The sequence below is a fragment of the Bison bison genome, unplaced genomic scaffold (assembly GCF_000754665.1).
Source record: "Bison bison bison isolate TAMUID 2011002044 unplaced genomic scaffold, Bison_UMD1.0 scf7180017864304, whole genome shotgun sequence".
Lineage (NCBI taxonomy): Eukaryota > Metazoa > Chordata > Mammalia > Artiodactyla > Bovidae > Bison > Bison bison.
The window spans coordinates 16181683-16201596 of NW_011494876.1; the positions used below are offsets into that span (position 1 = coordinate 16181683).

The 19914-nt window shown below is 48.1% G+C and overlaps 1 protein-coding gene across 5 annotated transcripts in view; it reads left to right on the plus strand.

Moving 5' to 3' along the window:
- Window positions 1-19914, plus strand: part of USP4 (ubiquitin specific peptidase 4 (proto-oncogene)) — a 39909-nt gene that overhangs the window by 16178 nt on the left and 3817 nt on the right. The window contains exons 7-19 of one of the 5 annotated variants that reach the window (XM_010851865.1): window positions 1955-2095; window positions 3123-3240; window positions 4378-4551; window positions 6272-6430; window positions 7599-7823; window positions 8770-8853; window positions 9733-9827; window positions 12407-12598; window positions 13274-13362; window positions 16359-16586; window positions 18117-18187; window positions 18439-18557; window positions 18891-19040. In XM_010851865.1, the coding sequence (XP_010850167.1) occupies window positions 1955-2095; window positions 3123-3240; window positions 4378-4551; window positions 6272-6430; window positions 7599-7823; window positions 8770-8853; window positions 9733-9827; window positions 12407-12598; window positions 13274-13362; window positions 16359-16586; window positions 18117-18187; window positions 18439-18557; window positions 18891-19040 (1845 nt within the window). The other 4 variants (XM_010851866.1, XR_826306.1, XR_826307.1 and 1 more) reach the window with 4 other exon arrangements.

Sequence of the window (19914 nt, forward strand, 5' to 3'; positions counted from 1 at the left end):
TCAGCTCCTTCCTACCATTGCCTGCTTCCCAGCTCGCAGTGCCCTCGGGTGTGCTCGCAAGTTGCCTGACAAGTGACAAGCGCCCAAGCGTTTCCCAGGTACAGGTCAAGGCATTGTGTACAGAGGTCTTACTTTTTGATTTGTCTTTCGAAGGTAGAGTTTAAAAAACAACAAAGAGCACTTTGTATTATGTAAGTTTTCAGGCATATAAAACATATCCTTAGATAGTCATCATTAGGTTTGTTTTTTTTTTTTTTTTTACCTATGGCTGTGTTGGATCTCAGCTGGGTCATCGTTCATTGTGGCGTGTGACCACAAGGCATGTGGGATTTTAGTTCCTTGATCAGGTATTGAACCCGCATCCCCTGAAGTGGAAGGCAGATTCTTAACCACCAGACCACCAGGGAAGTCCCTGGGTTTCTTTTTGACTGAGTTTACTCTGAAAACTACTGGCACTATTTTCTGAAACATTATATATGAATGTCAAATAAAATTTTTCTCATTTTCTTTCATTTCAACCAGAAGGGTTGTCTGTTTAAGAAGTTGACAGATGCTGAATACGTGTAATGGCCTTATATGGATTTTTGCCCTCTTAAGTTCAGAGAATAAAATAAGTTACCAGTGAACGATGACTAAAAAAGGGAGTATTAAGCCATGTGCCTTGAGGTTTGTATGTCAGAAATTGAATTTCACTGTCTTATAGTATCTGTAGACCTGAGTTAACAGAATCTGCTGTATGAGCCCAGCCTTGGGTAGCGACTTGTCTGCATAGGAGGTTGGGCATTCTGGCAGCACCTGGGACAGGCCTTAGATGTTTGTTGAAGTCCCCTGTGTGCCATAAGAGTGTGTCCCTTGGCTCTGCCAGGCCTCACTTAAGGAGCTGCCATAGTTCTTGGACTTCTCTGCAGCATGAAGATGAGGCTCAGTGAAGCAAATGTTCTTCAGGATTAGCGAAGGTGCATTTCTGTGGGTGGTTGAGAGCCTGGGGAGCCCTCTTTCCCTTTCTCTTGCTGTAACTTCAGAGTGTGAAGCAGAACTCAGTTCCTGACACCCATTGAGGCCCCTCAATAGTCCCTGACATCTGCCTGCAGTGTGGGTACAGGATCGCTCATCTTTATTGCTACACCCCACTTTCTTCTCACAGGGAGCCCTGGTTGACATCAGATCCAATGAGGCTGGGCACTCTGCAGGGACAACCCAGCTTAATTATTTTCTCTATTCTAAAAATAACTCCCAATCTGGAAGGAGAATCATCATTGTACTACGTATTTGAAACATTGCAGATAACTCATTTCCTTCTACCTGTCTTATGTGGATTTTGGTAGAAAACTTGATAAAATTGTTGTCAATTTAAGATTTGGGGCAATTAGTCCTTGAGTTAATTAGTCGAAAATTATGAATAAATCTAAAATAAGACACTCTGAAAAATACTGAAACAGAAGTTTGAAACAGAGAGGTTTTTCACTTTGGTAAATTTCAGGAAACAAAAGCAGTTGCCTGGAATAGCACAGTGACACTAAATTGCCATTTTCGTGTTCTGGTGTACTTACAGCCATCTGTTTAATTTAGGTCTAGCGTTTTGAGATAATTCATCTCTTATCACCATTTTTCTTTCTCTTTCACTGGCAACTCTTATAATTCAGGGAAGCTGATGATTTATCAATCAAACCAGGATGCCCTGAAGGTCAGCCTTGTGGTTTATCTCACTGAAAGATTCAGTGTATGACCGTGTGGATGAATGAGACAGGAAGACCAATTAATTTCTTTACTCTCACGTCAATAAAAATTTACCTTGAAGTAGCATGAAAACGGGCTATTTGCAATTAATTTTAAATAACTGAATGTGGAGAACATGTGTTTCTTGAGAGAAGACACCTTCTTCTCAAGCAAGCCTTAAAGAGGACTTGCTTCTGTGCACAAAGTCAGTAGCATTGTTTCTGCTTCTCTCTCCCAGATCAAGCACTGCGCCTAGCAGAAATTTTACTACCTCTCCAAAATCATCAGCAAGTCCCTATTCCTCAGTGTCTGCCTCTCCCATTGCAAATGGTGATAGCACTAACACCTCGGGGATGCACAGCTCCGGTGTCAGCAGGGGGTAAGAGCAGGTCCTTTCACTTTCCTTCCTCTCCCGGGCCCTCCCTCCCAGCTCCTCTGCTGCTGCCCTGAGCACATGCAGGACTCAGGTTCCCCGTGAGAACCCGCTGCACGTGGCTTCTCGTTCCGTTTCATCCCCCCAGTAAAGAGTGCTTCCTAGTTCTGGTGTACGTTTCTTGTCTTCCTACCAGCTGATGTTTTCCCATCACTGCGTTTGTCTGTGAAGGGATGGGCTGGCCTTCTGGCAGAATGGTTATCAGGGTGACTGTCAGCTGCTGGGGGGGTGGGGCATGGACTGCCTGCTTCTCCTCTGTGTGGATGTGATCCTTTTTCCAGGTGTGTCAGAGCACCTGCCGTAGAGTGCAGATAGAGTGGTAGAGGAAGGTGAGGCGAGAGAGAGAGTGCACGTACACTCAGGCACTGCCAAGACCAAGCGTGGCCGGGTGGGTGTTGGCAGGCGCAGGCTTCCATCTTGGTAACCACAGTGCTCTTCCCCAAAATCACCTGGCAGTTAGCCCTCTGGAGGGATATAGAATTAGCATTTGCTGAAGCCTTTGCAACCCCGTGGACTGTAGCCCACTAAGCGCCTCTGTCCATGGGATTTCCAAAGCAAGAATACTGGAGTGGGTTGCCATTTCTTTCTCCATAATAAAGCTAGAGAGCAGAGGATTCAAACGGCATCTCTTCCCCTTAAGGATGTGCTTACCACCTATTATGTCAGGTCATGGCAACCCACTCCAGTGTTCTTGCCTGGAGAATCCCAGGGACAGCGGAGCCTGGTGGGCTGCCGTCTATGGGGTTGCACAGAGTCGGACACGACTGAAGCGACTTAGCAGCAGCAGCAGCAGCATGTCAGGTCAAGGTGGGGGTTGGGGGAGCTGGAGGGCTGGGGAGGGGAGTAAAGAGAATTTATATCATGGGGTCATTATCAAGTGAGAATTCTAGAGGCCCAGGTGAAGCCCCAAGAGGCATCTTGAGGGCATGTGAGCAGCACTCACTTGATTGCTGGTGTGGGTTGTGTTTTCCAGTGGATCTGGCTTCTCTGCTTCGTATAATTGTCAGGAGTCCCCATTGACTCACGTCCAACCTGGGCTCTGCGGACTTGGAAACCTGGGGAACACCTGCTTCATGAACTCCGCTTTGCAGGTAAGGGGGAGAGCTGCCATCTCAGTTAACACCGGGTCTCCACAGTACTTGAGGCTGGGGTGGGAGTGGCCTCTGCGGTGTTGGGAGGATCCTCTCCAGGGTCCCTAACGACCCATGGTTAGTACTTCAGGAATCTGCCAGTGCATAGCCACTGGGTGGTACAGAATGGCCTCATCAGTGTTCCTGGCTTCAAAATGTCTTCTCAGTTTGGTTTGGTTTTATAGTGAAAATATTTTGAGTTTTGTTGACCCTTAGAGAATGATCTCAGAAAGTACTGAAATACATGCCTGGTTGGTTTCTAATGGGATGAGATCTCAGAGCAGCTGGTACCATGCCACTGTATTCTTGCCTGAGGCTGACCATCTTCACCAGTGAGCTATCTCAGCTCATGCCGGTTGAAACCTCATTTATTCATCCACCAAATATTTATTGGGTGCTTACTGTGTAATGGGACTGTTGGGGTCATGGGCTGGAGTTAGAGCCCAGCTACAAAGTTAAGAGGGCACAGTCCCTAATAACTGCCTTCATTTCTGACACCATTGCAAGTTTGGGGGTCCCTAAAGATGACCCTCAGTTTGTTAATTTGCTCAGACTCATAGACTTCACTTGAAAGTAATTCTCCTTACAGTTACAGTATATTATAGGGAAAGAATACAGATTACTTGCTGCTATCCTTGTGAGATATGGTAATGTAGATAACATTTTAGCAAATCAAAATCAGTAAGGTCTAAGTAAAAGTAACACATAACAAGCGGGAGGGGTTTGTGCTAGGAAAACCAGACTGCTTTCAACACCTGAAAAATTAAGCAGTGTCTGTAAATATACTGACAGAGTGAAGGAGTAAACTGCGTGATCAGGCACTTGGGATCAATGGCCTCTGCTCTCAGCTTGTCTCAGAGACAGTTCTTAGGTGGTGAGCTTGCCTCAAGACAGTGTTCCTGGAAGGTTCATCACTATGTGGCCACCAGCCTTGGCCTTTGAGAGACTGTGCCTTCCTGTTGTGAGCCCTCCAGAGAATCTGAAGGGAGTGACCTTCATTTTGTGGAGTGACCTTCACTGCTCATTTAGAACTGGGTTTTTCCTGTGTGTCTGTGTGCTTTCCAGAAGGCGTGTGAGCTGTGATCATTTCTCTTTCAGTGCTTAAGCAACACAGCACCGTTGACTGACTACTTTCTCAAAGATGAATACGAAGCCGAAATCAACAGGGACAACCCCCTGGGAATGAAAGGGGAAATTGCAGAGGCCTACGCAGAGCTCATTAAGCAGATGTGGTCTGGCAGGGATGCTCACGTGGCACCTCGCATGTTCAAGGTGGGTTGATATATGTCTTTCCTTTTTCCTATTTTGGGGAGAGTGATTTAATGTTGTAATGAAGTATTCCCTTACTTGCACTTTGGCATTAAGATGGGCTCTGAGACTGCATGGTCAGATCCTTCTTTTCTGTTCAGTCGTTTAGCACGTACTTATCTTAAGTGACTTAACCCTCACCTCTGGGATGAGGGTTCTTCAGATGCCATTTGTATTGTAAGCTGCTTGCTCAGAATGCCGTATTCTACCGTGAAAAAAGTGAAAGTGAAAGTCGCTCGGTAGTGTCTAACTCTTTGCGACCGCATGGTCTATACAGTCCATGGAATTCTCCAGGCCAGAATACTGGAGTGGGTAACTGCTCCCTTCTCCAGGGGATCTTCCCAACCCAGGAATTGAACCCAGGTCTCCCACATTGCAGGCAGATTCTTTACTAGCTGAGCCACTTTAAATGGCTGGTACCCTAAACCAGACCATAAAAATTCAACCTAATATCCAGTATTACCTGAGATGTTCTTCCAGATTCTCTGAGACTGGAACTTACACCAACTGTGGCTTCAGTTTAGCCCCTTAAGTCAGGAATTCGGTTGACAGTCTGGGAAGGTGGTGTGAGGGGCAGTTCTCACTTGGATCCATCAGTTAGGGAGATGGGGAGGTGGGTGAACTGCAGTGGGCACTTGAAACAGCTCCTTCTTCCTTTGCTCTGAATGTTCCTGCCGAGGGAGAAGTGGCTTGCCTCCATGTGGTGAAATCTGGGAATCCTATTTGGTTCAAGGAGACTTAATGAAGCATCTGATTCACAGAGGGAAAAAAATAGCACCTAAGCTCAAGGAGAAAATTAAAACCTTATATTGTTTATTAAAATTGAAAACAGATTCTTTCCATCCTCTTGGTCACATTAATCCCTGGGCAACACGTGTAAATGACTATTCCCAGAGTTTCTGTTTCCATAGGTCTGGGCTGGGGCCTGAGAACGTGCATTTCTGTCAAGTGCTCAGGTATTGCTGATGCCACTGGTTGGGCACTGCATTCTGAGGATCAGTGACATAGAACAGTACAGGGCAGACATTTATGGCCAGGAGGGCTCTCTCTCTCTCTTTTTTTAAATTAAACTTTTTATTTTGTATTGGCGTATAGCCAGTTAACAATGTTGTAATAGTTTCAGGTGGACAGCAAAGGGACTCAGCCATACCTATACATGCATCCATTCTGCCCCAAGCTCCCCTCCTATCCAGGCTGCCACTTAACATGGAACATGGTACATGTGCTATACAGTACATCCTTGTTTGTTTTCCATTATAAATATAGCAGTGTGTACATGTCCATCCCAAGCTCTCTATCCCTTAGGAGGGCTCTTACATACAGGAGGATTCCTTTGGCTGATGCAGGTACCATTTGTGAAGTTCTTAGGGAGACTGAACCAAAGGAGGAAGTTGGAGAAAGATTCATGGAGATGTAGTTAGGGAGTCAGTGTTTACTCTACTTGTAAGGTGGTGGCTCAGGTTCCCAATCTGTAGTCATCCTGAATTTCAGATTTTAGCCCTCTTCTCTCCGGTGAGAACTACCTGCCTTTAGGCCCTTGCGAAGTTAATGGGACTACTGGACCAAGGGTCTTCTTCCTTCTGGTCCTAGGTGACTGCAAAGTTATTTCTGATGACAGTTTCCCATCTGACTTCCCTGGTTCTTTATAACTGAAAACCTTCTAATATGGTTGCTTTTATTGTAGACTCAGGTGGGACGTTTTGCCCCTCAGTTTTCTGGCTACCAACAACAAGACTCTCAGGAGCTTTTAGCCTTTCTTCTAGATGGCTTGCATGAAGATCTGAACCGTGTGAAGAAAAAACCCTACCTAGAGCTGAAGGATGCCAATGGGCGGCCAGATGCGGTATGATACTAGAGACTTTTGGACAAAAATATTCCACAGAAGCCACCTCCAGGGGCCTTCTTCTGGTCTCAGAGTATTGGTGGCGGGGCTCTGGTTTTCTCTCGCTGTTATTGGTGACATGGACATGCAGTCTCATAGAGAAATGTGTTGCAGATTACAAAGGGGCTAACTCTGGTTACCTCTGATGCTCCTTGTTGGTATACCAGACCATCAGAGCCACCAGGGAAGCCCCTGAAAAAAGTGCCTGTAGTGTGGGCCTTTGGGATTATTACTCCTCTCATTAAAATCCAACTATGATTGTTAAAAGTATTTTGTTAATAATATTATTTAGGGCACTTTTTTTTTTTTTTTGCCTTGATTTTCGGATCTCTAAAGAGGGAATTTAGTATTTAAGTTATCCTATCACATTGGTGTGATCAACATGAATGCTTTAAATTTTTATTTAATTAACTTACTTATTTAATGTTTGGCTGCACTGTGTAGCCTGTGGGATCTTAGTTCCCCAACCAGGGCTCAAGGCTGGAGCACCCCTGCAGTGGAAATGTAGAGTCTTAACCACTGGGCCACCAGGGAAGTCCCTTCAATGTGAATACTTCAAAGTAGAATTCACATCTTAAAGGAAAAACCATGAGCTAGCTCATGAAGCAGCTTTTTTTTAATTTTAAATTCAAGTGGTATTTTTTAATGTGAACCATTTTTTAAAAATTCTTATTGAACTTGTTGCTTCTGGTTTTGGTTTTTCTATTTTTTTGTCCAAGAGGCGTGTGGCATCTAAGCTCCCTGACCAGGGACTGAACCCACACTCACCTGCTTTGGAAGGCCAAGTCTGAACTCCAGGACGCCAGGGAAGTCCCTGAAGGGCCTTTGAATTATTGGGAGCTTTAGGAGACAGTCCCCCCCGGCAGGCCCACGTGTCCACAGTGCTGTCAGTTCGTCTCTGTCCCAGAACCTGTGCTCGCACTTTGTTACATGTGGGACTGGGCTGGCATGTGCAGTGAGTCTGGTGTGCTAAGAGCAGTCTTGGCCCTCACTGGCCTGGACCCAGTATTTGGCTACACAGACTGCCTCACAGTCCATCTCAGGTTTTGCTGTGAATCATTCCGGGTGCAGAGGTTAAGAACTGGGAGATGTTGAGAATGTTTTATTTATCCACTTTCCTTTCTTCCAGGTGGTGGCAAAGGAAGCCTGGGAGAATCATAGGTTGAGGAATGATTCTGTGATCGTGGACACGTTCCATGGCCTCTTCAAATCTACATTGGTTTGCCCAGAATGTGCTAAGGTTTCTGTGACCTTTGACCCATTTTGCTATCTAACTCTCCCATTGCCCTTGAAGAAAGACCGAGTTATGGAGATCTTCCTAGTTCCTGCCGACCCTCGCTGCAGGCCTACCCAGGTAAGAGAGTCAGCACCCTCACGTATGCCTTGTTGTGAGAGGCCTGCAGACCCAGAGTGGGGCTGCTTCCATCTGTTACGACAGGAGCTCCATCAGCTGCCTCTGAAATCCCTTGGTGCTTGCCTTGAGCGTGTGCCTGTGTCCTCCATCAGACCTCTGTGTAATCCCGTGGCATTCCAGCACATCATGGGGACTTCCAGGTGGTGATCCAAAGTCCGCCTTCCAGTGTGTGGTTCCCAGGTTCAATCCCTAGTTGGGAAGCTGTGATCTCAGATACCACAGGGCCACTGAGCTCATGCACCACAAGTAGAGTCTGTGTGCCACAACTAAGGCCCGGGACAGCCCAATGAATGAAGAATTTTTTTTTAATGTGTATTGTGGAGGTCCTCTGGGCTCTGCTGTCAACTTTTCCCCCATGCTTCATTCATTTGTCTAAAGGAACCTGGCTGATCTGCTACAAAATACTTAAATCTGAACGTTAAGGAACTAGAAACAGTACTTTCCTTGGTCATGTTCACCCCTGAATCAACTGGGAGAGCCTGGCCAGAGCAAAAGGCTAGATGGAAAGGTGTTCAGCCCAGCTGGCGGCTCACTGCATGCTGCTTCTAGTTTTATTTTCTTCTGTCTAAAGAAAGATGACAAAGACTGGTTGGCAATTTGTAGAATTTTAACATTTTTTTAAAAGGAAGTAGTGACCATCTCCAAAAAGTTAAAAAAACGAAGCCATGTGTAGCAGAGAAAGAGATGGCCCAGCTTCTACGTGGTGCTGCCTGAATAGAGAGACAGACATTGAGGCCAAAGACTTCCACGTTCGCTCTGCTGGCAGCTCATCTGGCCCTGTCCTCACCATGGGCACCTCCACCCTCCATGGTGCCTGCTCCTCCCAGCTCATCTCCCCGCTCCTCTCCAGAGCACCCTCGTCACCCCTCCTCTCTCTCCTCTGCAGTACCGTGTGGTTGTGCCACTGATGGGGGCCGTGTCCGACCTGTGTGAGGCTCTCTCCAAGCTGTCTGGCATTGCTGCAGAAAACGTAAGGCGGGGTGTTTTGTGGCTCTCTGCCTATTGGGGGCATTTCATAGTCCTTTGGAGTTAGTTTTCAAACTTTTAGTCACTTTTGGGGGCTGGTTCTTATGGCCAGCACATGTGATTGTATCTGGATGCCTCTGACATCCTGGTCCCTGTTCACTGTGCTCAGTGTGGCTGAGACTGTCCCTTCTGGCCTTTGGAACAGTCTTTCCATCATGGAGGACACCTGGCTGTGGTCAGAGGGCCAGGAGTGGGACTCTGCTGTCACCTCCCCTCCCTTTCTTACCTGACCTTGACCTCATCTGTATTGTGAGAAGCTTCACCTTCTTTCCTGTCGCAAAGGAAATCTTTATTTTAAAACAGTTGCTCATGCTGGCCCTTCTGCTGAGCCTGGCCCCACGTGGAGGTGGGGAAAGTGAAGACCTCTCCATGCATGAGGACCCCTCCTCCTGGAGACCCCCCAGCCCCTCCCCTGTCCCAGCCCTGGTCAATGCCCTTCTCCCCACTCCCCTTGCACCTCCTGCTGGTGTCAAGTTGTAGGTCTTGGTGGTTGGGGTTTGCTCTTTTCCTCTGTATGTGAGGATGGCTTGGGGACCTCCAGCCCCAGGGAACACCCCAGATCGATCTGGATGACGACTGGTCTCTGGTCCGCAGCCACTTCCCACCACTCCCACCACTGGAGGGCAGATCCTGTCATAAACCTTGGGACAGGTGTTACCGGCATGTTCTCTGCTGGCGACAGCCTTGCTGCTCTCCACTAGCCCTTGGCGCCTGAGCTCTGGGCCTGGCCACGTTGTAATCTCTCTGGAAGCAGCACCCCTGCAGCACATTTGTTTTTCATCTGCACCTGAGTATTAAGTACGCTATTCCTGTTGATTCTTAGATGGTGGTCACAGATGTGTATAATCACCGGTTCCACAAGATTTTCCAAATGGATGAAGGTTTAAACCACATCATGCCTCGGGATGACATTTTTGTGTGAGTACTTAGGGGTTTCTGCTGTGGGGTCAGTGGAAAAATTCCAGAGGCTTTGCCTAGTTGGTGAAGATCTGGCAGCTGGTGGATTTGCCTTGACCCCTGAGCGCATGAGATGGACATTCAGAGAATTGTGGGCAGCCACCAGTGCTAAGTGCCTACAGGCACTCAGAGCTAGGCAATCCAGATACCTTTTCTCGGCGTGGGCAAAGCTCTTGTCAGCAGTTGCTCCTTGTTAAGAAAGCCTGTTCAGTGGTCCTGCAGATGATACTGCTGTCAGAAATGCTTTTCTCAAGAAGAGTCACAGCTTTGTGAGGGGTCATGGGAAGACAGGAGAAGGGACACAGTACAGGAAGGGGGTTTTTCTTTCTCCAAGCCATAGGTAGTGGGTCCTCACACTGGTGCCATCTCAGAATAACAGGGAAAGTCGATTTAAGTCAGAGAAGGCAATGGCACCCCATTACAGTACTCTTGCCTGGAAAATCCCATGGATGGAGGAGCCCGCTGAGAGTCGGAGGACTGAGCGACGTCACTTTCACTTTTCACTTTCATGCTTCGGAGAAGAAAATGGCAACCCACCCCAGTGTTCTTGCCTGGAGAATCCCAGGGACAGGGGAGCCTGGTGGGCTGCCGTCTGTGGGGTTGCACAGAGTCGGACACGACTGAAGTGACTTAGCAGCAGCAGCAGCAGATGGAATTTTCTCATCCCTTTGGGGACAGTGCACTCCAACTGCAGCCCATCTCCTCAGCCCCTTCCAAGTCCTTTGCCTCAGGGCTGCTCAGTGTGACTGTGTGTGTGTGTGTGTGTGAGACTGTGTGTGTGTGTGTGACTCTGTGTGTGTGTGTGTGTGTGTGTGACTGTGTGTGACTGTGTGTGTGTCCATCCCTCTTCCGGGTGGGGTGGGGTGGAGCGGAAGCTTGCCTGCACCCCCCCAGCAGCCGCTTGTCAGAGCAGTTTGCATGGGGACCACACCTGCATTGCATATTCCTCAGTCCCTCTCACTCAGAAATTTGTCTCTGCTGAGAGAGGTTTTCAGGGTTTGGTTTTCGTTTTGGTTTTTGGTTTGGGTTGAGGAATACAGTCCACAAGGGAGGCATTTCCTTCCCTTTATGTTTCTGGGGCCTGTAACTTCTGGTCACTCTAAAAGGAAGCGTTCTTAACCACACCCAAGATTCTTAATTCCGTTCACACAGGAGCACAGGCTGCTGCCCTACTCCCAGCCACCTTCCCGTACTTCACAGATGGAGGGGCCACAGAGCTGGGACTGTCCACTTCTGACCCCAAGTCCTCAACACAGTCTCCCTCAACTCCAGAGACTAATGTTCGAACATAGCTAAACTGAGAAGAACTGGGGCATCACCTTGTGGAAAGATTGGCGAACCACCCACAGAGGATTTTTCCAAGGGCTTGAGGGCCAGTCATTATGAAAGCAAATTGTTATGATAAGTTGATAATGGTCTTACGAAAACACAGTTGGAGCACTTAATACTTCATGAGCATGTGAGGTACTGTGAGACTGAGTTTCTTAGTTACTACCTCCACACTGTACGGTAGATGATAGATCCCATTGTCCCTGAATAAACAGAGGTTTAGGCGCTTGGCCTGGTCCCCGCAGCCAGCGAGAGGCAAGGTGGACTGGATCCCGAGCCAGCCTCCCGGTTCAAGGCTTCGTTCTTGACCTTTATGCTGGACCCTAGGGTTCTTACCTTAGAGCACATCTTAGCCGTCTTCGTGAGTTTTTCTTTGAACTCCTGCACATATTGCAGTCAGGACTGTTTGTCAGGCATCTGGGGAGGGTTGTATGTGTGTGTGTTTAGTTTTCGAGAATTGAATCAGTAAGTTTGTGTCTCCCCCTATAGGAAGAGGGAAAGACTACAGTCGGTTGCCAGCAATTTTGGTAACATCTGTTCCAGGATAAAACATCTATAAATCTCCCATATATTCGCTAAGTAAGACACATTTTTCAAAATCATTGGTTTGTCTTTTAGTAGTTTCATTGGTTATCTTGATTTTTGAAAAAATTAAATCTGAGTCTTTTACTTGAGTGTTTTTGAACAAAGATGGCCAACGGATTTATAAATTTGCTTTCTCATTGGAAATGAAGAGTCTTTGGCTTTCTATTTTAGGTATACGTCCTGTACAGTATTTGGTTTGATCAAAGGGCAGTGCACTAAGAATGCCTTTTCTAAAAGTTGAGCTCCTTGGTGGGTCACGGAAGATGAACTTGGTGGCTGGGCCCCCCATGTGCCTTTGTGTCTGAGGTGATGGTCTGGATGCCAGCTTCAGTCTGTGTTGAGTCCCAGTTGAAGGAGCACAGACTTTAAGGCCATGGCTGTGGGAAGGAGGATCACGTTAGCCCCAGGGCCTCGGTGGTATAGGTTCACGTGTTGACAGACAGTGACCCTCTTGAAATTCCTGACCCAGCCTCTAGCATCCTCTTGGAAATGCCTTATTCACGTTCTGTACTGAAGAACGCTCTGTTCTAGTAGCCCTAGTCCTGGCCGCCATGTAGCTGAAGTGCGGATCTCCATCGCTCATCGGAGCCTGCCATTAAAAGTGCTCTCTCGTGTGATTGACACAGGTACGAAGTCTGCAGCACCTCCCCGGATGGCTCTGAGTGTGTCACGCTTCCCGTGTACTTCAGGGAGAGGAAATCTAGGCCGTCGAGCACTTCTACCGGGGCAGTGCTGTACGGGCAGCCACTGCTGGTTTCTGTCCCCAAGCACAAGCTCACCCTCGAGTCTTTGTACCAGGCGGTTTGTGAGCGCATCAGGTTGGTGGGGGGAATGCCATTTGCTGGTTCTCTAACATCAGAGATGTCCAGTAGTCGCAGCGACTGCCCCCTGCAGAGTGCCAGTGTGGCCCTGCTGTGCTCCCTTCTCTCAGAAATACCATCGTGGTGACCCTTGGGAGGGCAGGGGCAGGTGCTTCTGGGACAGGCCACGGGCATACCTGAAGCACATGACACTGAGCACCTCAGGCTCCTCTGGTCCCTGGAGTCATGTCTTCACACTTCTCAGTCACCTGCCTGAGGAAGTCTGGTGCTTTGATGGTATTTTATATTTGAGTACAGTTTTTTTTTTTTTTTTGAGTACAGTTTCCGAAGTACTCCATCATTCTGAAGCTGATCGTTAACATTACTGGGAATTTTTTTTTTTTACATGAGGGTGCCATGTAACAGTCATCAAAGGTTAGGAACAGACTTTCTGAGAGTCTTCAGTGACCTGGTAGTTAGGCATCTTATCTCTTGGGTTCCTCTCAGTTTCTTGAAGTGTTAAGCCATACCATGATTTTTAAGGCCCTTTTATTTACATAAATTGCTTTGTGAATAGTTGAATATATAATATATAGGAATATATAATGCCCAAATATATAGGAACAACTTCTAGCTGAGGAGAGGAGAAAAATAGTGAACGGTTGCAACTAACGATTTCTTTCTTCTTTCCAGCCGATACATAAAACAGCCTTTGCCTGATGAGTCAGGCAGCTCGCCCTTGGAGCTGGGAGCCTGCAATGGCTCCAGGAGCGGCTGTGCAGGTGAGCGCGTGCCTCGGTGTGGGGCTGTGACTAGTCAAACCCCTCCTGGCCTCCCTCTTCTAAAGGTGTTGTACACTTGGGAGAGGGAGGCTCTGAGCAGGCAGGGGGATGAGGGTGCTGGGGGCTGAGTCCAGAGAGCAGACCTGACAGCCGTGTCTGCACCATTTTGCTCTGGCAGAGCCCATTGTCTGCCTTGGATGCCTCATGGAATTTAGACGTGGAGGCTGGGTCTCACCTCAGGGAGACAATAAGCATTAATAGGACCAAGTGACTTGCCCATGGTCCTGAAGCAGAGCCAGGATCTGCCTCTGCTCTGTTGGGATTGCTGAATACACACTCGGCTGCCTCCACAGCCCGGCTCTGTCTGCAGAGCTGTTATCTGGCTCTTCCCCATCACCGTGCTGCAGCCGCTGCCCCAGGCGTCCTCCCAGCCTGTCAGAAGGCAGAGACAGGCTCTCTGGGGTGTTTCTTTCTACCCAGGAAGCTACGGGTGGTGGCCAGCTCTGGACAGCTCCTGCTGTGAGAGTGAAGAGCCACAGCTGGATTAGCAGTAGGGTAACCATACTGTAGGAAACCCAGAGCCCTCGCTGCCGTCCTCCTGTGGCCTTGTGCTCACAAGCTCGTCTGAACAGTAAACTGTGTCTGACCTGCATTGTGGCTGTCATCCTGCTTTGGGCGGCCTAGGTGACTGATTTGGTGGCTTTATTCCTATAAAACTGGAAATGTCCTCCAATTGCTATGCTTCGCAAAGAGCTGAATATATAAATTCTCAGTTGCAAATGCCCACATTTCTGCATGACATGAAGGGTCTCGAAAAGTGAGAAATTGACATTAAAAAAGTAACAACCATAGACTTGGTCCTGGCAGGATGTTCCAAATCGTCCTAGTGATTTATGTGTCTATTATAATCATACTCCTATTCTTGCCCAGAATATCATGTTCTCATCCCACTAGGGACGAACAGGAGCATATTTTGTGTAGAAGTCCCACAAGCAGAGATGTTTGAGGATAGTGGTATTCTCTTAGCAGACCTGCGGTGACTTGTAGGTTCTTGGTGCTCTGGAAGTTGTGGCACTGTGACTCCCAGCTTGAGGTGTGGAGGTGGGCTTCAAGAAGTCACTGTATCATACCTTTGGATCTTGGTTTATCCATCTGCAAAATGGGATGATGACAACAGCTTCACAGAGTTGAAGTTACAATTTAATGAGGTAGTGTGGTTAGAGTATCTGGCACATGCTAGATGCTCAGTTAATAATAGCACCATGTAAGTATTTGCTGTTGTTACACACTTAGCCTAGTTTCTTAGACATTCCATCTGTCATTCTCCTAATTAGGAAGAATTACTGCCTTCTTTCAAATCCCAGCAGTGAGTCTTGGTGCGTAGGCTTCAAACTCTTGTTTAATGTTGAAGTAATTCTCACTTCTTTACTGTCATGGCTGCTTGTTAGGTCCATGGTGGCTGCCCTGCTGAGTCTGAGTCCCTGGCAGGGCTGGGTGTAAACGGCGCAGTGCCACTGCTCCAGGAGTGAAGTGAGCTGGTTAGGGAAGGAACCTCTGTGAGAGCTGGGACTGGCAGTCTCGTGCACACTGGCTGTTTCAGAGCCCTGTTCATGGGGACCCATGTCACACCCTCATCCATGGCTCTGCTGTTCCTGGGGCCTGGCAGGGAACTGTGCTGCATTATCCTGGGCCCGACTTTTCCTTCCTCATGAACACTCCCAAGACACACTGTCCTTGAAAGTGAATTTTTATGGACAATATACATCTGACCTCTTTTCATCAGTTTCCATTTCTACTGCTATTTCCCTGACTATATAAACTTCTTACTTTGAATCTTTTCTTCCCCTGTTACTTTTACATCACCTTTTGGAGTTGTCCCCATCTTTGTTGAAATGACGTACCTGATACCTTAAGCTTTCCCCTTTGGCTGCCCAACAGCAAAAAATATGATCATGGATCTTTTTATTGCAGCCATATGTACCAGCCAGTTTTCTGGGAAAAATACTCATCAGTGTATGTCTGTACAGTGCCTCTTAAAGCTCTGTCTCTCTCTCTCTTTTTTTAATTCTCTCTCTCTCGTTTTTGGTGGGGGAGAGCTGTGCAGTGCCACTTGGCTTACAGGATCTTACTTCCCTGCTGAGGAATTCAGCCCTGATCCACAGCAGTGAAAACACTGGGTCCTAACCACTGAAGCACCAGGGAATTCCCCTTCTTAAAACTCCTGAAACTTGGCAATCCAAAGGAATAAAGAGAAAAAAGGAGGGGAGGATCCTGTATGCCCTGTTACTGGGACCTGTCATGGCAGCTGCACCTGGAGGACATTCAGGAAATACTTGCTGAGAGAGTCAGCAGGTTCCTTGTGGAGGAACTGAAGATTTTCACTTAATATTTGTGTTATCATGTTTAAAAATTTGCATTTAAATTGTTTCTTACCAGCCTGTCTTCCTGAGTATTGAGTATGTGTTTAATTTTGGTCTTTTGGTGATTTTCTTAGTGGTCCGGTGGTTAAGACTCTGTGCTTCCACTTCACAGGGCGAAGATTCGGTCCCTGGTCAGGGAACTAATATCCCACATGCTGTGTGGCCAAAAAAAATAAATATTTGGTCCTTTTCTCTCTGTTGGCCTAATGATCAAGTTAAAGAGTCAGACTGTGTCAGGTGAAGCCCAGTAAAGTAACCAAGTGTTAAGAGGCCCAAATTTAGGACTGGCAGGATTGCTGACTCAGGTTTGTGCCTTTGCCTGATTCCTTGAACCTCTCTGGGCCCCTGCCTCCTCCTCGTGGAATAGCAGTGCCCTCTTGCCTGCTGACCAGGTTGTGAAGAGGGTCACGCGTGAATTTAAGTGCCTTGTGAATGCAGAGAAGTGTATATAGTTTCCCATGCACAGGACAGAACCTGGAAGGAAGCACCACACTTAGGCATGAAGTACAAATTTCAGCGTTGAAACAGTGGCATGTTCCGTACACTGTTTTTTTTTCTTTCTCATTTGTGTGCTAGGTGAAGATGAAGAAGAAATGGAGCATCAGGAAGAAGGCAGAGAGCAGCTCTCAGAAACGGAGGGCAGTGGGGACGATGAGCCGGGAAGTGACCACGGCGAGGCCACCCAAAAGAAGAACAAAGGCCGGCCTTGCCCCAGAAGGCTTTTTACCTTCAGCCTCGTGAACTCCTATGGCACAGCCGACATAAATTCCCTTGCCACTGATGGGAAACTACTGAAACTCAACTGTAAGCACCTTCTCTGACTTTGCAAACTCGGCTTTGGGGGACTTAGGGTCTACTGGAAAGTCCTTTGTACTCAGCGCTCACCACATTGGGCTTCTGTAGTGTCATCATGTGACTCCGGGGACAGACACTTGAGTGATCCTTGGCTGGCAGCTCCCCAAAGACCATTTCAGAAACGGAACCTGGCTCTAGCCCTTCCTGCCGCCGCTTCCTCGGCCTTCTTGTCAGGCTTTTCTCTTCAGTCCTTGATGACTTCAGAATGAAGTACGCTGTCCCTTCAGTCCCACCACCCTTCGGGACCTTTGCTGTCAGTGATAACACTTCTCGTGACCCTCCTTAGGTGGCAGCATTTCCCCGGACATAGGAGAATAAATGCAGATTTCTTTTGTTCCATGAGAATACTCTAGAGATGCGGCCAGTCTAGAGGATGCGCATGGATTTCACAGGCTGTTACCTGGAGCCTGATTTGATCTGTAGACAAGAAGGGACATCCACATGGAGTGTGTGTTGTGTGTTGAAAGTGCATGTGGATGATGAAGGTGCCCGCCCAGGGTCAGGAAGGGAGCTGCAAAAGCATCTCGTGTCTTTAACTTTCTTCATTAGAGAAGAGATTTGCTACATGTTCTCCAGCTAGCTACCTTGCTTTCTTCCCTTAAAAAAAAAAACAAAAAACTTAAAAATACTGAGTTTTTGAAACAGCTTTATTGAGATCGCTTTGGATCTCTATGTCTGTCAGTCTTTCTGTAGCTCCATGGTGTCTGGGCAGCTTCTTCTGTTTAGTGTGAAGTGAAAGTCGCTCAGTCGTGTCCCAGCTCCACACAGTCCATGGAATTTTCCTGGCCAGAATACTGGAGTGGGTAGCCGTTCCCTTCTCTAGGGAATCTTCCCAGTGCAGGGATCGAACCCAGGTCTCCCACAATGCAGGCAGATTCTTTACCAGCTGAGCCACTAGGGAAACCCAAGAATACTGGAGTGGGTAGCCTATCCCTTTTCCAGAGGGTCTTCTCAACCCAGGAATCAAATCTCCCTTGTCTCCTTCTATGCTATGGCCTGGAAGATGCCTTCAGGCAGTAAGCGTGGGCCATGTGGGCATCACCTTATTTTCTGCCTTCTTTCAGGGATCTCACTCTTGCTTTGCCTAATACTCAGTGTCTGGAAACAGTCGTGTTATGTATCTTGTCAGGTTTTCTTGTGGTTTAAGAAGAGAGGAGAAGCCAATCACTGTTACTCCATCTCGACCTGCGTCCTTTCAGAATTCTGTGTCGTTCCATGAGTCTAGAGTGTATCACAGCCTTTAGAGCATATCACAGTCTTTAGAGCGTATACGGAGGAAGTCTTTGCCAGAGGCTCTGGGGCCCAGGGGTTCTGGGTTGGCTGGCCCCAGACAGAGCGCTGCTCTCGGCGGTGGCTGCTTCTGGGTGGGCAGGTATTAGAACACAGCCTGAGCGTGCTGCTCCTCCCCCCCGTCGCTGGCAGAGCCTCTCCTGTTGCTGGCCTTTCCGTAGCGAGTGACACTTTGGTCCTCCTCCACAGCTCGGTCCACGCTAGCCATCGACTGGGACAGTGAGACCCGGAGCTGCTACTACAACGAACAGGAATCTGAGGTAGGTCACTCGGGACTCTTGGTCAGGGGAAGTGCTGGTTTCTGCTCTGGGGAGGTCTCTCTCACCAGTTCCACAGCCGGCTTCACAGCTTATCTTTTAGACTGAGAATGAAAAGCAGCAAAAGATTTTGTTATTAAATGCTCACAGCTCCAGAAAGTACGTTATATTCCAGGCATGAGAGCTCATGAGGTGGTGGCTCAGCCTGGTGAGGTTTTGTTTCCTCAGCCAACTCAGCACTTTGTTCCTCACAGACGTACGAGAAGCACGTCAGCATGTTGCAACCTCAGAAGAAAAAGAAGACGGCGGTGGCCCTGAGGGACTGCATCGAGCTCTTCACTACCATGGAGACCCTTGGGGAACATGACCCCTGGTAGGCAGCTCCCCACTCTGAGCAGGGGCGCCCAGGCACCCTGGGGCTCCGAGATCTGCTGGGGCCATCTGTGTAACACAAACCTTTTCATTTGGATCCGTCACTTTTGTACATGGCTGACAGAGAAACACAGGTGTTTCTGCGTGAATTGTGCTTTCCAGCCTCAGAAGGCCATCACCCTCTGTGGGAAGGTGGCTTAGAGACCTCGCTGCCCTGAAGCAGTCTGATGGTTGCAAGACAGGATGTTACGGGGTTACCCCCATGCTTGTGTGCCCAGGTGGCCCTGGCTCCCTGGCTCCCCGCCTCCCCACTTAGCAGAGGTTTTTGTTTCAGGTACTGTCCCAACTGTAAGAAGCACCAGCAGGCCACAAAGAAGTTTGACCTGTGGTCCTTGCCGAAGATCCTGGTGGTCCACCTCAAACGTTTCTCCTACAATAGATACTGGAGGGATAAGCTTGATACAGTCGTGGAGTTCCCAGTCAGGTGGGTCCCTGGGCTGCAGTGGTATTTTGGGGAAAATTAAAAACCAGGCAGACCATCTGGGCACTGGTTTTGCCACCAAAGGCTTTTCTGCATTAAGATGTGTGTGTTGTTGGGCTCTGGGCAGTTAAGATTTTAGGCTCATTTCTCCTCCTTGTTTGGGGAAGTCTCTCTGGTAGAACCACGTCCCCTCTTGAGTCCCTATGCTGCTTGACTGACCTGGTCTTCTTACCTGTCTTCTTACCTTGGTTCCTGGGAGCCCAGACTCAGTAGGACAGCACACGAACGTGCTGCACCACGTTAATGCAGGGGCACAAGGAACCGGGGAGTAATCTGCTGGGGAGAACTGGATTGCTGGGGGCCGCCCTTGGTGGTGCAGATCCATCGCAGTCCTGTCCTTGGGGCAGGGGCTGGGACTGGCTGTCTGCTTGGGTCCTCTCAGGTCCCAGGGTACAGAGTGTAGATGACACAATCAGTCAGCAAGGTAGGCGTTGCCCACAACATGCAGATTTAAAAATGCTTTCTTCAGGGGCAGGTGTACGGGTAGACAGATAGATGCAGTGTAAGACATATCAGTGGGAGGACCTAGATGGCAGTAAGTCAACAAATAGAGGTATTTGTCGTCAAATTCTTTTTTTCTGTATATTTAAAATTTTAGAAATAAAACATTAGGGGAAAAAATGCTTTGAGGGGCCTCTTTTGGTATTTAGCTTACATTTTTATGGCACTAACTGTGATTCTGACAGTAATAGCCATTTCTACACAGTTGCAACAGCCCTCATGTCTGTGCCCAGAGCCCTTCCTTGCCATCTTGTCAGGGGTTGGAATTCCCCAGGAGGCTTTCCTTCTCCAGCCTAACATGTCCGTGGTCAGAGCA